At 38.5% G+C, this 23,270-nt stretch overlaps 1 protein-coding gene across 28 annotated transcripts in view; it reads right to left on the bottom strand.

Annotated features, from left to right (window-relative positions):
* Positions 1-23,270, bottom strand: part of ABI2 (abl interactor 2) — a 182,302-nt gene that overhangs the window by 58,247 nt on the left and 100,785 nt on the right. For 14 of the 28 annotated variants that reach the window (XM_073633331.1, XM_073633332.1, XM_073633320.1 and 11 more), the window contains exons 3-4: positions 11,520-11,696; positions 1,335-1,352 (exon numbers count right to left, since the gene is read on the bottom strand). In XM_073633331.1, the coding sequence (XP_073489432.1) occupies positions 1,335-1,352; positions 11,520-11,696 (195 nt within the window). The remainder of the gene's footprint in view (positions 1-1,334; positions 1,353-11,519; positions 11,697-23,270) is intronic. The other 14 variants (XM_073633333.1, XM_073633334.1, XM_073633323.1 and 11 more) reach the window with 1 other exon arrangement.

Raw genomic sequence — 23,270 nt, 5'->3', positions numbered from 1 at the left:
TCGTAACTTAAAGTAACCTGTTTATTTTCGATATTGGACTAGCATTTAAAAAAAAAAAAAAAAATATGGATGATATTCTCATCATGTGTATGAGGCTAAGGATAACCTCTCTAAATCTAAATAAAAAAAATAATCATCATAATAACTCCGATAGGCGGGTAACAATATTACTTACGAATCTCATTGTGTGTAGATTAACATATTAAGATATTGTCTTTCACAGGGCACTAAAACTTTACTAAAACAAGCACAAAAGGTGATATTGGTCTCTTTACGTCATTTGTAAGATTGGTATGTAGTGCTTTTGTTACTGTACATGATGAATAAAGCTCTATAAACACTAATACCCAAAACCAAACTACTATTTTTCTTCATTTTGGATATAGAACTTCTATATGTTTCCCCGTCTTGTAGAAACAACAGATGAGAGGTACACGTCTCAACGTAAGGGAAATTCTCTCTCATTTGTTATTGCAACAAGTGCCCCTACTGGAAGCCGCCCCCCACTTCATTTTTCCACAGTGAAACACAGAAATAAAAACCTGACAGGTCTTCTAAGCCTTCTCTACTCAGATATTTATCAGCTCCTTTTTAGCAAGAATTGTGAAACTTTATTATTCTGCTGCGTAATCTCACCAATAGGCTGAAATGCTTAATGACACCTGTTACCCTTACTTCTACCTACTTCAAAACTGCACCAACAAGCCAGTACTCATGACTGTGCCAAATGCAGCATAACCGCCAGAATAACACTGTGCTTACTGCAGAATACAGATCTCGAAGACAAACAATTCTAAGAGAAAAAATATGCACTATTCAGTACAATTTTAAGTTTATCAAAACAATAGCTTATATGTATGGTATTGAATATGTTTAAAATGTGGTATTTCCGAACTTTACTTCCAGTTAGCCCTGTGAATAAACCATTCTTATATTTTGTTTCATGTCTAAAGGGGATAAAAACAAATAAGGCATTTATATCATTGAGGCTACTAAATTATCTTGTTTTTCTATTTCCTGTAATGGGGATAATAATGAAAGGAGTGTTTAGCAGCACAATTTATTAGCTTTCTGGATTATTTCCTTCCAAGATCACACAGAGGCAAATAACATTGCTGATTATTCATAAATCAATTAGTGTAACACAGCAGATTTATAGGGCTGCATCAAAATAATATTTAAAAACAGGAATGCAATATTGGTTATGCAGTTTTTGAACACAATGTAATTAAATATTTACCATCTGAACAGTATTTATTTTCAAACCATATCTTATTTTGGGTATGGTCTACAGACTTAAAATTGTAGACATTCACACCTACACAGAGTCTTACCTTAAATCTAAGCAACCACTTTACGTAGAAAATGAAGCACGCAAGAAGAAAAGAAAGGCAGTTAAAATTTCATCGTGATTAGTAAAGAAAGAATAAAATTAATCGGGAAAGCAATTTCAACATTGGTTAGCAACACCTATACAAACACAGACTACTGATAAAACAGGATTTTCTACTTACCACAAATTCCTTTTCTAGAAGTTCATTAGAGTGGTTGTTAAGTCACTATATACTTTTTTGATAATCTTCTCAGTTTCTTAATCCTGTGTGCCCGTGTGTGCATTTTATAAAAAAAATGCCGTCTATACCTGATTTCAGAGTGTTGTGACCGGCCACCTCTCTCCATCTGACAGCTGCAACGGGAGGGGCCTAGAATCCCCTGCTGATGTCAGTCTTGAGAGGTGTGGAGGAGAGAGGTGGGCGTTCACATGAGCACCAAATGGCGATCTGACATAAGGTTTAGACGGCATTTTTTTAAATAAAATGCACACACAGGATTAGGAAACATATTATATAAAAATGTACAGTGCTTTGAAAAAGTATTCATACCCCTTGAAATCTTCCATATTTTGTCATGTTACAACCAAAAACAAATGTATTTTATTGGGATTTTATGTGATAGACCAACACAAAGTGGCACATAATTGTGAAGTGGAAGGAAAATGATAAATGATTTTCAAAATTTTTGTTATAAATAAATACATGAAAAGTGTGGCGTGCATTTGTATTCAGCCCCCTGAGTCAATACTTTGTAGAACCACCTTTCACTGCAATTACAGCTGCAAGTCTTTTTGGGTATGTCTCTACCAGCTTTGCACATCTAGAGAGTGACATTTTGCCAATTCTTCTTTGCAAAATGGCTCAGATTGGATAGAGAGAGTCTGTGATCAGCAATTTTCAAGTCTTGCCACAGATTCTCAATTGGATTTAGGTCTGGACTTTGACTGGGCCATTCTAAAACATGAATATGTTTGGATCTAAACCATTTTATTGTAGCTCTGGCTGTATGTTTAGAGTCGTTGTCCTGCTGGAAGGTGAACCCTCACCCCAGTCTCAAGTCTTTTGCAGACTAACAGGTTTTCTTCTAAGATTGCCCTGCATTTGGCTCCATTCATCTTCCCAGCAACTCTGACCAGCTTCCCTGTCCCTGCTGAAGAAAAGCATCCCCACAACATGATGCTGCCACGTTTCATGGTGGAGATGGTGTGTTCAGAGTGATGCGCAGTGTTAGTTTTCCGCCACACATAGCGTTTTGCTTTTAGGCCAAAAAGTTCAATTTTGGTCTCATCTGAACAGAGCACCTTCTTCCACATGTTTGCTGTGTCCCCCACATGGCTTCTCGTAAACTGCAAAGGGGACTTCTGGCTTTCAACAATGGCTTTATTCTTGCCACTCTTCTACAAAGGCCAGATTTGTGAAGTGCATCACTAATAGTTGTCTTGTGGACAGATTCTCCCACCTGAGCTGTGGATCTCTGCAGTTCAAGAGTTATCATGGGCCACTTGACTGCTTTGCTGGCCTGTCAGTTTAGATGGATGGCCATGTCTTGCTAGGTTTGCAGTTGTGCCATAGTATTTCCATTTTCGGATAATGGATTGAACAGTGTTCCGTGAGATGTTCAAAGCTTGGGATATTTTTTTTATAACTTAACCCGGCTTTTAACTTCTCCACAACTTTATCCCTGACCTGTCTGGTGTGTTCCTTGGCCTTCATGATGCGGTTTGTTCACCAAGGTTCTCTAACAAACCTCTGAGGGCTTCATAGAACAGCTGTATTTATACTAAGATTAAGGCTGGGTTCACACTTATGTGAATTGGATGTGGATTTTCCCCACATCCAATTCACAAAGCAGGAGAATGTGACTGGCTCTCTATGGAGCCGGTTCACATATCTCCGCAGCAGGTCTGGTGCGTTTTGCAGGAAAAACGTGTGCCTTTTTTGGTCCGTTTCAGGTCCGAATTCAGCCCAAAGTTCGGGCTGAAATCGGACCTGAAACTGTGAACCAGGAGATACCGGACCCCTGCTGTGCGACGGATCCGCCTTAGGTGTGAACCCAGCCTAAAATGACACACAAGTGGATCCTTTTTACTAATTGGACGACTTCTGAAGGCAATTGGTTCCACTAGATTTTAATTACAGGTATCAGAGTAAAAGGGGCCGAATACAAATGCACACCCCCCCTTTTCAGATATGTATTTGTAAAAAATGTTGAAAACCATTTATTATTTTACTTCCACTTCACAATTATGTGCCGCCTTGTGTTGGTCTATCACATAAAATCCCAATAAAATACACTTACATTTTTTGGTTGTGACATGACAAAATGTGGAAGGCACTGTAAATGGTATTTTAGCTGCAGGAGTGGAGGGGCAAACATGGTCACTAGCTGACAGGCAGGGGAGGGGGAGAGAGCAAAGGGGAGAGCTGCTGATGACGAAGGCACAAACTGACCACGGTGTCAGGGCTCAGCAGCTATGATAAACCATGGTCAGCTTACAGGAGGAGGGCAGAACCAGGCATTTCAGGTGATACAAGGGGCCAAATGACAGAGCACAGGCACTGTGTTGTATAACATGCTTTAAAGGAACAGGATCCTTTTTTTTTTTTATTTTTTTTTTTAGGGTAACAAACGCTTTAAGGAACACAGGGTCAAAAGGAATTCTGGGACCTAAGGATTATACTGCTATCTACAGGAGTACAAGACGCTGGCAACCAAAAAGCTGCTAATCACCTGGTAAAAGCCCACCTACTCCCAACATGCTTCAGTTTTGTGCAACACCATGAGCGATAATAAAACCCGAGTCCGTTAATGAACTCCAAGAAATTGATATTACAGTAAGTAAAAAATCCTGTTTTCTTAATTGTTCAGCATTAAACCCAAAACCAAAGATGAATTACAATGCAGCAACAGCATTTATTTTCTTTTTTTTTCCCACTCTGTTTTTACCTGGTGATCTGGCCAGTAACGCACCTCCTGTATAAGACCCATTTCACACTGGGGCGCTTTTCAGGGGTTTTAGCGCTAAAAATAGCCTCTCAAGCCACCCCGGGGTGAAAGCCCAAGTCCTTCCACTCTGGGGCAGTGCGCTTGCAGGACGGAAAAAAAAAGTCCTGTGAAGCAGCATCTTTAGGTTGGTGCGGGAGCAGTGTATACATTGAAATGAATGGGCAGCAACACGGGCGCTATTAACCCATTTTTGGGCCACTAGCGGGGAGTTAAAATCGCCCCGCTAGCGGGCGAAAAGCGCTGCTAGAACTAGCGGTGCTTTACCGCTAACGCCAACACCGCCCCAGTGTGAAAGGGGTCTTAGAATGGCTCTACTCTGGATGAAGACGCACAGTGAGCATATTTAGACAGCAGCATTGTCAGTCTAGGGCATGGTCAGTCTAGGGCAGGGGTAGGCAACCAGTAGCCCTCCTGCTTTTGTCAAACTGCATTTCCCATGAGGCATTGCAAGCCTGGCAGTTACAATTACTCCCAGAGGCATGATGGGACTTGTAGTTCTGCAACAGCTGGAGGGCCCCAGGTTGCCTACCCCTAGTCTATGGGGAGGGAAATGTTAGTGTATTTAAATCTGCTAGTGCATCTAAACAATTGCGCCAAACTACAGTTAACACTTTATAAGCAAAAGGTGGAAGAACAACAAACATACTGGTTAAGTTGAAATGAAAAAAGACCACCTTATGGAGAAAGAAAACCCCAGGCCTCAATACAACCTTGTGCTTATTTGGAACAAGAAAGCCATCTCCACAAGAAAGTCTCTCACTTAAACTCATCTCACAAAGGCGATGGCAATAATGAAAACAACCTCGTGGGAGAGTGCTGACAGAGCTATATCCCTGAAAGGTTTAAAAGCATTGTCTTTGAAGAGACAACAGAACCAGGTTAAGATCTCATGTTACTGGTGGAGGTACAGGTGGAACCATGTGGGCAACACCCTGTACAAAGGCTGACATCAAGAAACCAGAGGCAATTGTTCTGGTAAAATGAATCGCTGCAGCCAAGATTTGACCTTTGACAGAACTCAAGGCCAAATGTTAATCCAGACCTGATTGAAGAAAGGTCAGGATGAGTCTCAAGCAATAATTCCTGAGAGATGTATTTTCCCTGCCTCACCCCATGCAAAGTACACTTTCAAGTGCAATTTTTCAAGAGGTGGCTTTTCTAGTTTGTAGGAGTGTAGGAATAATGGAATAAGATGAGCCTCAATCTCTCAGAACAGCAAGCAATTAAAAAGACAAAGACCATGAAGCAAAGTGTAGTAAACTGGTTATCGGTATAAAAAAAAAAAAAAAAAGTGCAGTTTTTTGGTATACCACGACCGGTCTCGCTTGTATGGATGGGGAAATCCACCCCAGGCTTTTTTTTTTTAATCAGCCTGCCAGCTGATCAAAAAACAAAAAAAAAAAAAACTAACATCTATAGCCCGCTTTAGGTTTTAAGGTTGAAGCCTGTGTAGAGCAGACAGGTGCTCTAGGTTTTAAGGAGCTAGGGGTTCCTGAGGAAGGTTTTTAGGAATCTTACATTGTGGAAATCAAACCTTTCTTCCCAAGAACTCTTTGATAAATCAGTCAAATGCCTTAGGCCCCTTTCACACTGGGGCGGTGGGGGCGTCGGCGGTACAACAGCGCTATTTTTAGCACTGCTGTACCGTCGTTCTTGCAGCTGTATTCGGCCACTAGCGGTGCGGTTTTAACCCCCGCTGGCGGCCGAAAAAAAGGGTTAAAATCACTCGTACAGCGTGGCTATAGCCGCGGTATAGCCGCGCTGTCCCATTGATTTCAATGGGCAGGAGCGGTTTAGGAGCGGTGAATACACCGCTCCTTCACCGCTCCAAAGAAGCGGTTTGCAGGACTTTTTTCACCGTCCTGCCAGCGCACCGCTTCAGTGTGAAAGCCCTCGGACTTTCACACTGAACAAACAGCGGAGGCTGTTTAGGGGCGGTTTGCAGGCGGTATTTTTAGCGCAATACCGCCTGCAAACCGCCCCAGTGTGAAAGGGGTCTAAATCAACCAAACCAGTGTCTTCCTTGGAAGGGCATAGGTGTGAGGCGCATTTTGCAGGCAGTTTCACCCACCCAAGCTTTAAGCCATAATATTCAGTGAATTTATATTCAATCAGAACAGAAGCAACTGCTTTAATTGCTCCGTAACAGCATTATCTTGAAACACAGGGTCACGTTAGTTGTTTATTATCTTAGTTCAGTTAGCTGCAGTTTGACATACTGAAGTTGCAGCGAGAGCTGGTTGTAGGGCTGGGTATGCAACATTATATAGAGAGCCTTTGGGAAAACACTGAGATGTTGTTTTAGGACATAGACAGGAGGATCTACTACAGAAATAGCACACTTCTTTACAAACTGCGCTGTACAGCGACCAAGGTGTTAAAGCAGGCAGTAAGACTTTTTATCTCCTCCTCACTATCTGCTTTACCTATTGGAGACTGCACAAGCATGTAGTTGCAGGGTGCTTACAGAGTGGCTCCATTTATTTGAATAGGTCACAACTGGTGAGTGGTAGCGCCCACGGAAAGCGACGGAGGGCATCATTTCTGCTGCGGCAAGTGTACACGCTTGGCTGCTGCCTCTGCAGCTAAAGGGGGTAGGGATTGGGGCAGTAAAACTGCAGCTCAACTGCAGGGTCAACCCCAAGCTCATGTGTGAATGAGCCTAAGAGTGCTGCCATTGACTGCAACTTAGGGCTCATTCACAAGTGCAGCAGGCACTGTTGCTCCTCTGAAAAGAGACTAGAGCAGGTTTGACAGGTGGCGAGAAGGCGATATGTCACATCCTCAGCGCCTGATTTAAACCTATAATTGCAGTGAAATGCACACAATTGCGCCACAGTACTACAGCAATTAGAGGTTTAAATTTGTTGTAAAAGTAGTTTGTTTATCTGAATACATTCTTTACATTAAGATAAAAAAAACCTGTGTGCAGCAGCCCCCCTAATACTTACCTGAGATCCCTCTCAATCCAGCGATGTTGCATGAAATCCACAAAACGCTGGAGACTCGCTCTTCTTATTGGCTGAGACACAGCAGCAGCGCCATTGGCTCCCACTGCTGTCAAAGTCATTGAGCCAATGAGGAGAGAGAGGGGGCGGGACCGAGCCAGGCCAAGGCTCTGTGTCTGAATGGAAACACAGAACAGTGGCTCGGGTGCCCCCACAGCAAGCTGCTTACTGTGAGGGCACCAAGCAGGAGGGAGAGGCCAGGAATACCGGCAAGGGACGAGAAGAAAAGGATCGGGGCTGCTCTGTGCAAAACCACTGCACAGAGCAGGTAAGCATGACATGTTTGCTATTTTCATATAAAAATAACAAACGAGAATGAAAGTCATTCTGTTACTTTAGGAACATAAAATATGACTATGGATAATTTGACTTGGCACAAAATTATCACAACTAGCACATTAAAAATATAGCGTAGCCAAACAATCACACACAGAATTTTCTTTTTTACAATATTTATTTGTAACAAAGGGAGCAACAATCTCCTGAACTGCTTACTAGTTTATGTGGAACAGCCAAAAAGCCTCCACAAAACAATTTTCAAAACCAAAAGTAACAATTTTTCATATTTCCTCTCCACAGTATTAAATAAAAAACAAAAAAACAAACATTCTCATAAAAAGAATTGAAGATGGGGGAAGCGTTAAGAAGAGAGTGTGACTAAGTTTCAATGGACATTTAAACAGAATCATTTTCTGAGCTGAAATTGTCAGTATCCGTCTCTGCTTCTGCAGCTACTCTTTTTTGTCCGTCATCACAATTAGGAACTTCTAAAAACTCACTGTATTGGTGTCACTGGTCCCTAAAAAGTCACTTTGTGTCTAATTTGTCCGCCTCAATGTCGCAGTCCCGCTATAAGTTGCTGATTGCCATTACTAGTAAAAATTTTAAAAAATTCCATAAAAATATCCCATAGTTTGTAGACCCTATAACTTTTGCGCAAACCAATCAATATTCGCTCCTTGGGATTTTTTTTTTACAAAAACATGTAGCAGAATACCTAAACTGATGAAGAAATTTGATTTTTTTTTTTTTTTTTTACACCTTTTTATTGGGTGTGTGTTTTAAAGCAGAAAGTAAAAAATATTGCTTTTCTTTCAAAATTGTCTTTTTGTTTAAAGCGCAAAAAATAATAAAAAAATGCAGAGGCGATCAAGTACCACCAAAAGAAAGCTGTGTGTGTGTGTGTGTGTGTGTGTGTGTGTGTGTGTGTGTGTGTGTGTGTGTGTGTGTGTGTGTGTGTGTGTGTGTGATTTGTAAAAATTGATTTGTAAAAATTGTAGCGGTAACTCAAAATGTGGACAGTTTCTCCAAAAATCTTTTGAATTACTCTCTCAATATGTAAATAAAGATCTTAAATAACACTTCATCCACTTGGAGTATCTTGGTGCATGGTAGAAGTGGAAGGTGGTAGTGGAAGGGAGCAGCCCATGTCGACCTTTGTAACAGGACCCACACGCTTCAAGCTACACCTCTGAAGATATGGTTAATCACAGACCGTGAACATTGTGCTTGAGTACATTCTGTAAAATGGGCAGGATGGCCATTTAAAAGGAGTTTAACCACTTAAACACTTGCCTACCAGACCAATTGTGACATTTCTCTCCTATATGTAAAAATCATATTTTTTTTTGCTAGAAAATTACATAGAACCTCCAAAAGTTATATATGTTTTTTTAGCAGAGACCCTAGAGAATAAATGGCGGTCGTTGCAAGTTTTTATCTCGCACGGTATTTACGCAGCAATTTTTCAAACGCTTTTTTTGGGGAAAAAAATTGTTTCATGCATTAAAAAAAAATAAATAAATAAAACAGTAAAGTTAGCCTAATTTTTTTGCATAATGTGAAAGATAATGTTATTCCAAGTAAATAGATACCCAAACATGTCATACTTCAAAATTGCACACGCTCATGGAATGGCACCAAACTTCGGCACCTAAAAATCCCCATGAGCGGCGCTTTAAAAATTTTTACTGGTTACATGTTTTGAGTTACAGAGGTCTAGGGCTAGAATTATTGCTTTCACTCTAAAGTTCACGGCGATACCTCACACGTTTACATATGTGGGCGCAAATTACGTATGCATCCGCTTCTGCATGCGCGCACATGGGGACAGGGGCGTTTTAAACATTTTTTATTATTGTTAATTTTACTTTTATTTTTCTAGCTTGAAACTTTTTTTTTTTTTTGATCACTTTTATTCCTAGTACAAGGAATGTAAACATCCCTTGTAATAGGAATAAGCATGACAGGTCCTCTTTGCAGTGACATATGGGGTCAATAAGTCCCCACATCTCACCTCTAGGCTGGGAAGCCTGAGAAAGAAAGAAAGAAAGAAAGAAAGAAAGAAAGAAAGAAAGAAAGAAAGAAAGAAAGAAAGAAAGAAAGAAAGAAAGAAAGAAAGAAAGAAAGAAAGAAAGAAAGAAAGAAAGAAAGAAAGAAAGAAAGAAAGAAAGAAAGAAAGAAAGAAAGAAAGAGAAAGAAAGAAAGAAAGAAAGAGAAAGAAAGAAAGAAAGAAAGAAAGAGAAAGAAAGAAAGAAAGAAAGAGAAAGAAAGAAAGAAAGAAAGAAAGAGAAAGAAAGAAAGAAAGAAAGAAAGATCTCAGCTTCCCAGCAGAGGTGGCGCCATTTTTTCAAATGCAGGGGCCGGGCTTGACATCATAGCATCGTGCCTGGCCTCTGAACAATCATAGAGACTCCGGGGACCATCTGTGGTCAGACTTAAAGATTTCTGTTCACAAGCGCAAACCATCCAACTTGAAGGCGCTGGAGCAGTTTTGCAAGGAGGAATGGGCAAAAATCCCAGTGGTAAGATGTGGCAAGCTCAGAGACTTATCCAAAGCGATTTGGAGCTGTTATAGCCGGAAAAGGTGGCTCTACAAAGTATTGACTTTAGAGGGGTGAATAGTTATGCACATTGACTTTTTCTGTTATTTTGTCCTATTTGTTGTTTGCTTCACAATAAAAAAAAAAAATCTTCAAAGTTGTGGGCATGTTCTGTAAATTAAATGATGCAAATCCTCAAACAGTCCATGTTAATTCCAGGTTGTGAGGCAACAAAACATGAAAAATGCCAAGGGGGGTGAATACTTTTGCAAGGCACGGTATACTGTGCAACAGATAAAATCTATGACTAAAGCGAACCAATAAATTAAAATATAATCCAGAACAGGGATCTGAATCAAGTGATTGCCAATTTGACTATTCAAAGTACGTATCTTAATATCTAATTTTCATATTAGAGTCCTCAGTACCAAATCGGTTACTGCAACCATACATTAGTGTTGTTATACTGTACTCGGTACAGTTAGTATATGACCACTGAACTATTCTGCAATAATGATCAAAGCCACATTTATAGAAACATCAAATCTCCAGAGCATCAATATCACTATTCCTAAAATCATCTTACTGTGCACTTCAAATCAACATCTAAAACACCAAAAACCTAAGAACAAACAAAAATACAGGTTTATCATTTCTCCCAAATAAATTCTAATGTGTGGCAGTTATGCACAGGTTTCTACAGAAATAAAAAGTTTATAGAATAGGTTTTTTAGAGGTTTTTCAAAGTCAGTTTTATATTTGAAACACCGCACACCTAGCAAAACCATTAGTAAACAAATAAAAGCGGCCTCCATGATTAAGCCCTGTGGGCAAGGTGAAACATGTTGGGGGCGTGGCTTTGGATGAAGCCGGCTGAGACTGCTTTCAACCTGTTTACAAATGGCTTTGCTAGGTGCACAGGGTATGGGACCTTAATCTATGCATATACACAGTATGTGAGGAGTCAGCACCCATCACAGAAAACAACGTATGGACTTACAGGTGCTTGAGCGCAGGTCTTAAGTTTTATGACGTTACTTTGATATATCGGGACTAATGGCTGGTTCACTGCAAAGGCACTCCAATTCTTAACTTGACGTTTGCGTTGCCAAAAATGATTGGAATATGAGTTTGACAAGAAAAATTTATACAACACTATTACAGAGGTATTTATTAGTGCTCAAAAAAATCAAAGCTATGATATACGGTAAAAGCTACAAAACAGATTATGGGGCCATAAGTGATTATGCATCCGGTTGTCTGTACTGTTCTTCAACATTATGTTTTATGCCCAAATTCTAAACGTCAATACATCAGCACACTTAATAACAAAAGAAATTCAACATACCTTCACCCCATGTCCAGTGTCATCAAGAAACGTGTAGTCAATAGGTTTACGAATATAACGGACTGGTCTCTCCAAATTGGCTGGAGCAATTATTTTGTGCGTTCTAGAAGTGTTCTTGTTCGTTGTCAAGATTCCAATCTCTCTTCTTGCAACTTTTTCTTTATGAATATCCACTGTCTAGAAATTATAGCAATGTTAACATAAAACAAACTACAAAAAACATTACATGGGTTGTTGATGAGTTCTAACTAACCATAATTGTAAGGGCAAGCTTTAGTACCTACCATCTGTAACAAATACTATGGTAAATACACATCAGTTAACTTAAACGGCACAATCTAACAGCATTTCTCAAACCTTTTTTTTAGTCAAGACACCCTTTAAAAGTAAGCAAAAGCTTGAGGCACCCCAGATGAATTACACCTTTTTTTTAAATTGGGTCCTCATTTGGTGGTAAATATATAGCATATCTCCTGACTTTTTTTTTTTAACCAGAAAAATATAATATAATATATATATACACACACACACATAGATTATTATATATATATATATCTATATATATATATATATATATATATATATATATATATATATCTATATATATATATATATCTATATATATAGATATATATATATATATATCTATATATATATATATATATAAACTTAAAGGGGTTGTAAACCCTCTTTTTAAAAATAAATAAACAAACATACTTACTCATACTTACTGTCATACCTCCACTGTGCAGTTCGTTTTGCACAGAGTGGCCCCGATTCTCCTCTTCTGGGGTCCCTCAGGTGGCTCCTCCCCACATCGAGTGTCCATGTTGGAGAAACGCTCTCCTTGGTTGACACTGTGTGGGCTCTCGAGTCCCGCATCTGTGTCCATTCACACAGAATGCAGGACTCGGTCCCGCCCCCGTCATTGGATTTGATTGACAGCAGTGGGAGCCAATGGCTGCGCTGCTATCAACCTGTCCAATCAGAGCACGAGACACCAGGTAGAGCTGGTGTGCTCATTCCCGGCCGGAGAAAGATCGGGGTCAGGTAAGTAAAACGGTGGCTCCAGCACCACAGAAGGTTTTTCACCTCAATGCATAGTATGCATTAAGGTGAAAAACCATGAGGGTTTACAACCCCTTTAAGCTGTATATTTTATGCCATTACAATAATGTAACCAAACATACAGGAAATATAAAAACATTTCACTTTAAGATAGCACATTTTCCAAGGATAAGGGATGCTCTCCAAGACAGACTGGGAGGGAATATTAGCATCGATGAACACAGAACAGAAATGGGAATTCTTCAAAAAGACTGCATGTGAACATACTGCAAATTATAATCCCATGGGCAAGAAGTTTAAAAGGCTAACAATAAAACCTATGTGGCTCACATCCAAAGTTAAAAAAGCTATAGATAATAAGAAAAGAGCTTTAAAAAAAATATATTAAAAAAAAATGAAGGAATGCTATCGTTTAACTGTTACAAAGAGTATAACAGAATATGTCAAAAGGAAATAAAGGACGCAAAAATTCAAAAACTAACAATAGATTGCAAAGGATAGTAAGACAGTCCCCCAAACATTATTCAAATATATTAATAATAAAAAGGTCAGGTCTGAGCATGTAGGCCAATTACAAAATAATCTGGAGTGGGTGACTGGGGACAAAGAAGGCATATTAAACAACTTCTTCAGCTCTGTGTATACAAAAGGAGCATGGGGGAGCTCAAGACCATAATGGGATGATATTGACACACCCCAAATTATCCCCAATGGCTCAAAATTGATATGGTCCAGAAATATTTAGACAGAATAAAGGTGAATAAAGCACCTGGACCGGATGGCATACACCCACAGATCCTAAAAGAATTGAGCTTTGTTATTTCAAAACCATTGCTTTTAATTTTTAGGAACTAGTTAATGACTGGAATAATACCACGGGATTGGCGTAAGGCCAAAGTGGTTCCTATATTTCAAAAGGGATCAAAGTTTTTAGCAAGTAACTATAGACCTGTTGGTTTAACCGATTCCCGACCGGCTTGCGTACATATACTGTAGCACAATGGCACACTGCGCGAAACGGTTCCTTTAAGAGTGGGTGCCCCGATGTGTGTGGCCGGCGATCGTGTGCACGAGCGCCAGCACGGAGATTTGTGTGTGTAAACACACAAATCCCTGTGCTGTCAGAGGAGTGGAGACATGTCGTTTGTTCCTAGTAAGTAGTAAGCATTAACAGCAGAAATGTCTCCTCTCCTACTCAGTCCCATCCCCATACAGTTAGAACACACTGAGAAAAACACACATTTTTTTATTTTCAAATTCTTTGTTAATTTTCATTACATCAAATATATAAAAACGTTTCCATATATTAACATTTTTTTTTATTTAATCCCCCGGTACCCCCCACCCCCACCTACTCCCGTTCCTCCCTGTCTACCCTCTTAGTCCGTTCCCATCATCTCTACAAATCTCCCTGTGTGCTTAAATTCCTTCCACATTTTCAAATCCTTCTATTTCCTCATCTCCAGTATATCTTAGATATTCCATATTGTAAATATCATTTATTTTTTTACACCAGCTTCTGATCATGGGACTTTCCACTTCTTGCTACGGTCAGGGGATTAAACTTTTTGCTGCATTCATCAGATGGGGTATCAATGTTCTATTATATTGCTTTATTGACATTTCTACCCCATGAAACAAACACCTCCAGGGTTCCTCCGGTACCTCTATATTAGTAATCTTTTATCCCTGGCAACACCTCTCTCCGGAATTATTTAATTTTAGGACATGTCCACCATATGTGGACCATGGTTCCCACAGCATTGCATCCACGCCAGAAAAATCTCGATGTCTCACTTTGGTATTTGTGCGCCATCTCCGGTGTTATATACCAGCGTAAAATACATTTTTCCTTGTCAAAAGAAGTTTATTGAGTATACAATGTTATAAAGATACATAAAGTAAGTTTACAAGGATCTATAAAGTAAGCTCATTGTTTTACAGTAGGGTTTATATAGGTAAATATCATGAAATTTCAAATATTAAACATTGGGTTCACGTAAACCTAAATTAAAGATATATATAATTTCCTTAGTTACTTTTGTAGGTATTTAAATGATTTATACCTACTATACATATTGTTTACAAGTAGAGTGTATATAGGTCAAATAAATTCTGATAATGAGCTTTAATCGTAAGGTGGAGAAAAGGAAAGAGGAAGAAGAAAAAGGGTTGAAAGGTAGAGGTATGGTCCACAAGGTTGTCCCGCTCGTCAGTTTATTATTCTTTTTAGTTCTCTTTGAAGCCTTAGAATGGGTGTCTCTGTAAGTCATTTAATCTGTTACCATGGCAACAGGACAGAGTCATTGAAGTTTGACAGGAACTGTTGTTTTATCCAAGGATGCCAAAGTTTTTCAAATTTTGGAATTTGATTTTGATCGATGGCTACCATCTTAGCATGGGACATTGTATTATTCATTCTGTGAATTGTTTCTGCTAGTACCAATGTAGGAGATTTCCATGCCTTGGCCACTGTTTGTTTTGCAGCCGTTATTAGTTGGATCATAAGTTTGAATTGAGAGAGTGTTAACCATTCCGGTTTTAGATTAAGTAAAGTTAAATATGGATCTGGTTGTATTATTTTTTTAAATATTTTAGATGCAATCACGAAGACTTCCTTCCAGAAGGTTTGGATTACTGGGCACGTCCACCATATGTGTAAATATGTGCCTATTTCTGGGCATCCTCGAAAACAAAGAGCTGAGGTATTAGGTGAATATTTTGCCACTCTAGCGGGTACAAGGTACCAGCGAGTTAGGACTTTATAATTTGTCTCCAGTGCTAAGATGTTGGGTGAAGATGACTTAGATGTGAGCCATATGTTAGACCAGTCTGTGTCTTCTAAAGTTCGTCCCAGGTCCTCCTCCCACCTCTGAACGTAAGAGGGTCTATTAAGATTTGGTACTCCATATAATTGATTATAAAGTGATGAAATTGTACCTTTAGCAAATGGATCTTTTGTACAGATTGATTCAAAAATGGATAATTGGGATAATGGTGTATCCCCCTTTAGAAATGGTGTATAGAAATTTTTGATTTGGAGATATCTAAATATCTCAGAGTTTGGTAGATCATATTTTTCTCTAAGCGATGGGAATGAAAGGAATGATTTAGATGCTATGAAGTCATTTAGTGTCTGAATGCCTGATGTTGTCCAAGCTTTAAAAGAATTTGGGTAGATCCATGCCGGATAAAAGGCCGGATTTCTGATAAAAGAAAGGAGAGGATTGTGTGGAGATTGTAACTGATATTTGGTTTTTAGCTTATCCCAGAGAGATAAGAAGTGTTTAGTTATGGGATTATGAATTTTAAAGCGGTCTTTAGGATCAAGCCATAATAAATTTGATATTAATAGGAGGGTCATTTTCTGAAGCCTCTATAAATACCCATAATGGGATTTCCTGTTTTGCATGGTATTTGGACAGACTGGCCAAATGTGCTGCTCTGTAGTAGTTAGTAAAATTAGGGTATCCCAGGCCTCCTTTATTTTTGGGAAGATGTAGTGTGTGTATAGGTATACGTGGTTTAGAAGAGCCCCATATAAACGAAGTTGCTCTTTTTTGTACTATTCTCAAAAAATAGGAAGGAATTGGAATAGGGAGGACTCTGAATAGATAAAGCAATTTGGGTAGAATAGTCATTTTGATTGCATTAATCTTCCCCATCCAGGATAAAGGAAGTTGCGACCATTGTTTTATTAGATTTGTGATCTGTCTTAATACAGGAGGATAATTGGTTGAGAATAAGTCAGAATGAGATGCTGTTAAATGAATTCCAAGATATGGGATTGATTTTTCTGCCCATGTGAATGGGAGTGCAGCCCTAGCCGGGATCAATTCCATGTTTGTGAGTGAAATATTAAGCACTAGGCATTTCTTAGGATTAATCATAAGGCCGGATAGGGCTGCAAATCCATCAAGAGCTGGTATTAAGTTAGGACCAGAGACCTGTGGTGATGATAGAAAAAGTAATATATCGTCTGCAAATATACATAATTTGTGTGTAATACCTCCTACTTCAATGCCAGTTATAGTTTGGTTTGTTCTGATATATTGGGCCATGGGTTCGAGTATAAGGGCAAATAATAAGGGAGATAATGGGCAACCCTGTCGGGTACCTCTTTCGATATTAAAGGCTTCAGATTTGTATCCAGCATATTTTATATAGGCTTTGGGTTTATTATATAATGCTTTGATCCATGTTAAAAAGTGGGGTCCAAAACCCCATTTTTGTAATGAATATTGCATATATTGCCAGGATACTGTGTCAAATGCCCTCTTAATATCGAGAGATAGAAAACATAAAGGGATTTTCCGTTTTTTAGCAATATGTGCCAATAACACTGCCCTGCGTATACTATCGCCTGCCTGTCTATTTGGCATGAAGCCTACTTGATCTCTATGTATTAATTTTCCTATAATGCTATTGAGGCGTTTTGCTATTATTTTTGCTAATAATTTAATATCGAGGTTTAACAGAGAGATAGGACGATAATTCACACAGGAAGTATCAGAAAGGGGTTTTGGGATCATACAAACAATTGCCATTAGTGTTTCTTGCCGAAAAGAATGTCCATCTAGAAGTTTGTTAAAAGTTTCAGTGAGAATGGGAGAGAGTATTTCTGAGAATGTTTTATAGTATAAAGCCGAGTAGCCGTCTGGGCCTGGTCTTTTGTTAAGTTTTAGGTCTTTTATGGCGTTAGCAACTTCATCTATAGTTATAGGCTCATCCAAACTGCTTTTTTGATTCTGAGATAACTCAGGTAAGGTTATTTTTGAGAAGAAGGATTCAGCCTCTGTAGGATTAAATTCATTGTTTGTCTTGTATAAAGTTGCGAGATGTGAGTGAAATTTATGGACTATTTTAACTGGATTACAAGTGTAAACATTTTTTGATAATTTCAAACGTATTGGTTTGAAAGATTTGTTAGTTGAATTTAATGCCCGAGCCAAATATGTACCTGGTTTGTTTGTATTCATGTAGAAATTGTGTTTGGAGCGTTTGAGGGATTTATCAACTGACTCAGTGAGAAATAGATCGTATTCCAATCTAGATTTTTCCAGATGAGATTTTGTACTCTGAGATGGATTATCTTGAAATGATATGTAGGCTGCATTAAAATTGAGTTCTAGTTTTTTTGCTAGATTTTTGCGTTCCCGTTTAAATAGTGCCATTTGTCTTTGTATTGTACCACGCAAGACAGGCTTATGAGCTTCCCATAGTGTTATTGGGGAGATGTCTGTTGTATTATTGATATGTATTCCTTTAAAGCTTGTTCAATGGCCATCTGATGTAGTGGGTGTTTGAGCATTATGTCCGGTAAGTACCACGTTGGGTCATGCGCTTTTGGTATGGCTGAGGCTATAGTAGTGTATACTGCATTATGGTCAGACCACGGAATCGGAATTATATCTGATGCAATAATTTCTGGTATCATTCCTATTGTTAGAAAAATATGATCTATTCTGGTGAAGGTTTGATGAGGGTGCGAGAAATAAGTGAATTTCTTTTTCATTGGGTTACTTTCTCTCCATGAATCTACCAGATTGTATTTGGAAAGAAGTTGAGAAAAAGGTAATCTAGAGGTTATTTTGGATGGTGTAAAAGGTGATTTATCTAGAAATGGGAGGAGGACCTGGTTCGAATCCCCACACATTATCACTGTTCCTATTTTGTGTGTATTAATCACTTGTAATATATGTGAGAGGAATGGTGTAGGTTGTTTGTTAGGAGCGTAGTAGGAAATCACCGTGATTGCTGTATCCATTATATAACCCATGAGTATCAGGTATCTACCTTCTGGGTCTTTAATTTCTGATGATAAGGTGAATGGTGTGGATCGGTGAAATGCAATTAGAGTTCCCCTTTGCTTGGTACAGGCAGAAGCCGTGTAAATTTGTTGATAAAAAGGAGAAATATATTTTGGAGTAGAATCTTTGGTGAAGTGTGTTTCTTGGAGGCATACTATGTGAGCCTTCTTGTTATGGAAAGTACGGAAGGCTTTGGTCCTTTTTTGAGGGACATTTATTCCCTGAACATTCAGGGAAAGTATATTCAGTGGTGCCATGGCAATAGATCAAATAGTTTTGACTTACTTTTTGTTATGCAGAGCTGACTGCGCAGATCAACCTGTGTGGACTGAAGAGATGAATAGATAGAAAAGAAACCAGTGAATTCTGGAGTAAAGAGTAAACAAAAAACATATGAGATTAGATGATACATTGTATAAATTATTTTTTGCAAGTAATCACAATTTACCCGTGAAAGAGAATAAATATCTCTTTCAGGGGAATAAGTGCCTTCGTCACACTCCCACATAATATGGTTGGGAGAATGAGGAGGGCTAATGGGGGTACACTGATCTTCCGCTTACAGGAGAGAAGTGCTATGTCAAAAGACATCAAAATGATGTTTCATTAGTTGGAGTGCAGAATATAGTTTTTGTTGAAATTATTTATTCCAGGGTGGTTGTATATGGTTAGTTTTGCCCTAGGCTAAATAATTCAGTTAGAAAGGTACTGTTAATAACTTTGGTATTGATGAAGATAGTTTGAATTATTTTGGGATTTTAACCCTTTTAGAGTAAACAATTACATATTTTATTCATATGTAACTGTTTAGATATGTTAACTCATAAAATTGAGGTTGTATTGCTTCAGATTAGAATAAACAAAAACATAATTCTAGGAACTAGTTAGGTAATAATATATTTGTTTTAAGAAAAGAAAGAAAAAAAAAAAAAAAAAAAAGCTTCCATTACTTCTGGATTATTGAACATATTTGTCCTAAAAAGTAATAAATCTATTGTTATTACCTGATAATATATAACTGAACAAGAATTTCCTTATTTCACTTATATGTTCTAAGGCTATATGAATCAGAAGTAATAAGAAATATAACTGGAATGTAACATGATCCCACACAGTGTGCGACTATCAGAATGCAGTTACATTCAGTTATAAATACAGGTTTTTTATAGAGAACCATCTCTTAGTATAATAAATGAAGAGATATCAGGAATTAGGATGTCAGTCCATTGAATCTTCTTGGTCCATGGATGATGTGGCATAACGGCCTCTTTTGTGAGAATGACGATTCCCATTTTGTTCTGGAATTTTCTGGGTGCTGCCTGAAGGTGAAGATGATGCCATTCTTCTGCGTGTGGGAGAGTTGCTGCTTGTGGGTTCTGTCAGATTTAATTTTAAAAGGGTTTGTTGTAGTTCATCTGCTGATCTGCTTCTGTAAATTGTACCTTGGTAGTTAAATCTGACTGAAAAGGGGAAGCCCCATTGATACATAATGTTGTGGCGTTGCAGTTCCATTAGTTGGGGTTTCATGGATCGTCTTTTAGTAATAGTAAGTTGGGATAGGTCAGCAAAAATTTGATAATTGTGTCCTTGAAAATTAAGTTCCTTTTTTTCTCTTGCAGCAATTAGTATTTGTTCTTTCGTTCTGTAATAATGAAATTTTGTGATTATATCACGTGGGGGTCCATCTTTCTTTTTGGCTGTGAGGGCTCTGTGTACTCTGTCCAGTTCTAAACGTTCAATAGGGATATCTGGCTTTAGTTCTTGTAATAGAGCAGTAATAGTAGATTGCAGGTCTGTCACAGTTTCAGGTATTCCCCTTATGCGCAAGTTTGAACGTCTGGCTCTATTTTCGTAATCTTCGAGCTTAGTTTGAAGTATTAAATTCTCTTTTTTTAATTGTTCCAATTCTGTTATATTTTCTTGGGTTGTAATTTCAATTTCATCCATTTTTATTTCTAAGGCTGCGGTGCGGTTTCCCAGCTCTCTTATTTCTTTGGTTAGGCTGTTTGTTATTTGGTCTGAGGTTTGTTTTAAAGCCTTATGAAGCATCTTTTCAAATTGTAATAATGATACTGGGGATACTGAGGAGGCTTGTGGAGAAGTTTGTGAGAGGATTTGTTCTGTATCTGACTCAAATGGAGAGTCTTGCTGTGACATTTTCTGTCTGTGAGAGCGCCCTGATGCTGTATATTGTGTGGTGACTGGAGCTGCTTCAGCTGCAGTGAGTGCCTGTGAGCTCTTTGTGAGGTGATTTTTATTTCTGCCACGGTTTCCTCCCAGTACCATATTTCCTGCCCAAACTTTCACAGTTTGTTCCCTGGGGCAAAAAGGTTCAAATGGATACCTTTTGAGCCTGCAGGCTCCGCTTTGTCCTTCTCTTCTCTCCTCAGCGGTGTGGAGCTCTAACAATGCATGTCTGCTCCGCTAGGCTCCGCCTCCTGCCCCCTCATAAAATACATTTTTAATGCATTTCAATAGTATTGCTGTCTATTGCCATCCTGTGTACCATTTTAAATATATTTTCCAAATGTAAATCTTCTTCTCACTTTCCCAAGTCTCTTTCCCATTTCACTATAAAACGGCGGTACCTCTGGCTCCTTAATTCCCACAAATATTTTATATATCCGGGAGATCCCATTCCGCATAGTTGCTGCTGCACATGAGCACTCAAACTGCAATAGGTTCTCTCCAGATCTTAATTGGTTGTGGCAACGTAGATACAAAATGTTTTAGCTGTGTGTACCGCCATTCATCTATCACCGTTATGCCGGCCATACACTGTTCGAAAGAATTTTCTTTTGAAAATTGTATCAAAGAATTTTCGTACGAATTTCCCACCATTAGTGGGGTGCAACAACGGCCGATTTTCGTGCGGCAATCAAATTTGAGGAATCGGACATGTTAGAAATTTTTTGAAAAACAAACGATTTTCTAATCAATGATGGGAGAATCGTTCGAGAAATGTAATAGGAAAAGAAAATTTACAGAGAGAAGAGAAGATTCCCGCCCACGAAAATTCTTTTCTGCAGCAACATGAGGTGAAATTGAAGGCTTGGTTGGCCGAATTTCGAAAATCAATGGTGGCATCATCGGATCGCCAAAAAAAAAAAAAAAAAAAAAAACGAACTTTCTGATTTTGAAAAGAAAACTTGTTCGAAATTCGACCATGTATGGCCTGCTTAAATTCTTTTTTGTGTTTTAGTTCCTGTAGTGTATAGATTTCCCCTTTTTCCATTATATCTTTAATTGTGCATTTTCATTCATTTCCCAAACCACTTCCCTTTCCCTAGTGCAAAAAAAATTAGTTATTTAATTAAAAAATTAGTGGTATTAAATGGGAGTTAAATTCCCATTTTTCTTGTATGTGTATGTGATCCCAGATTGCAAAAACTTTGAGTTATTTGGTGTGTATTTTCACTTAATTCTCTAAATTGTGAAGTTATGCATATAATCTTCCCCAGGGGTTCATTACTAATAGTATTTTCCAATTCCACCCATCTTTTTTCTTTGCTATTTTTTACTCATTTTAACACCCGTGAAAGCAATACTGCGTTATATTAATTTTTGAAATCAGGCACCCCCAATCCTCCCTGCCATTTATCCTTATTCAAAACTAAGTAACTTATCCTTGGCTTCTTTGTCTGCCAGATAAACCTTAATATTATGGTTTTTAATGATTTAAAATAGGCCTGTGGGAGAGGGATTGGTAACATTTGCATTTTATATAGGATCTTTGGCAATATTACCATTTTAATGATATTTATTCTTCCTATCCAGGAGAGATACCTTGTTGCGGATTTATTTCTGTTTTTATTTCGTTTAGTAGCAGTATAGAATTTTCTTGGTACATTGTCCCTATGCCCGATGCAATTTTTACTCCTAGGTATTTTAATTCTTTTTCCTTCCATGTATAATGGGAACTCTTTTCAGGGCCAGCTCTTCCCGTTTCCTTACGTTGATATTCAGAATTTCTGATTTAGAGGGATTAATTTTAAGATTTCTCCGTAAGACTTTAATAGCTTCATTAAGTTGAGTAATGTTATCCTAGGCCTATCTACACAAAACAAAATGTCATCTGCGTACGCAGCTATTTTACTTCCTCTCCTATCTTAATTCCCCTTATATCTGGGTTCTTTATAATTCCTACTAGGAAGGGTTCTAATGACAAAACAAATAGAGGGGACAGGGGGCACCCCTGTCTCGTTTTAATTATGCATATCAAAAGGTAGCGATAATGTCCCATTGATCTTTACCCTGGCTGTGGGGTGGTTGTATAATGCCTTAATCCAATGGGCCATCCTTGGATTAAGGTCTCCAGAGTACTCATCATAAATCCCCAGTCTACCCTATCAAACGCTTTTTTAGCGTCTATTGAGAGGAGTAGTCCTGGGGGGATCTACCTTCTTTCATTATTTGAAGCAGCAGTAATGTTCTTACCTCATTATCTCTCCCCTCCCTCCCTGAGATAAATCCCACTTGGTCAGCATGCACCAAATCGTTCATTACTGCTTTCATCCTACTTGCCAACACTTTATCAAATAGCTTTGTGTCGGCATTTAGTAATGAAATAGGCCTATAACTTGAGCATATGGTGGCATCTTTTCCTTCCATTGGGATAACAGTAATTGCGGCTGCTAACGCTTCCCTTCTCATTTACCAACTTGTACCTATCCTATTCATATACGAGCATAGTCTAGGCACTAAGATTTCTTTAACTTTTTATGATAGAATGTCGTAAGTCCATCTGGACCTGGATTTTTCCCTGTTGCAATGTTTTTTAGGGCTCGGCTAATTTCTTCTTCTGCTATCGGTTCTTCGAGGGGCCCTAGTTTATCCTCTGGTATTACCTTTAATCTCGCATCTTTTAAGAAAT

The sequence above is a fragment of the Aquarana catesbeiana genome, linkage group LG06, assembly GCF_042186555.1.
Source record: "Aquarana catesbeiana isolate 2022-GZ linkage group LG06, ASM4218655v1, whole genome shotgun sequence".
Taxonomy (NCBI): domain Eukaryota; kingdom Metazoa; phylum Chordata; class Amphibia; order Anura; family Ranidae; genus Aquarana; species Aquarana catesbeiana.
The sequence above is the reverse complement of the archived record's forward strand: the minus strand, read 5'-3'. Positions and strand labels throughout refer to the sequence as shown.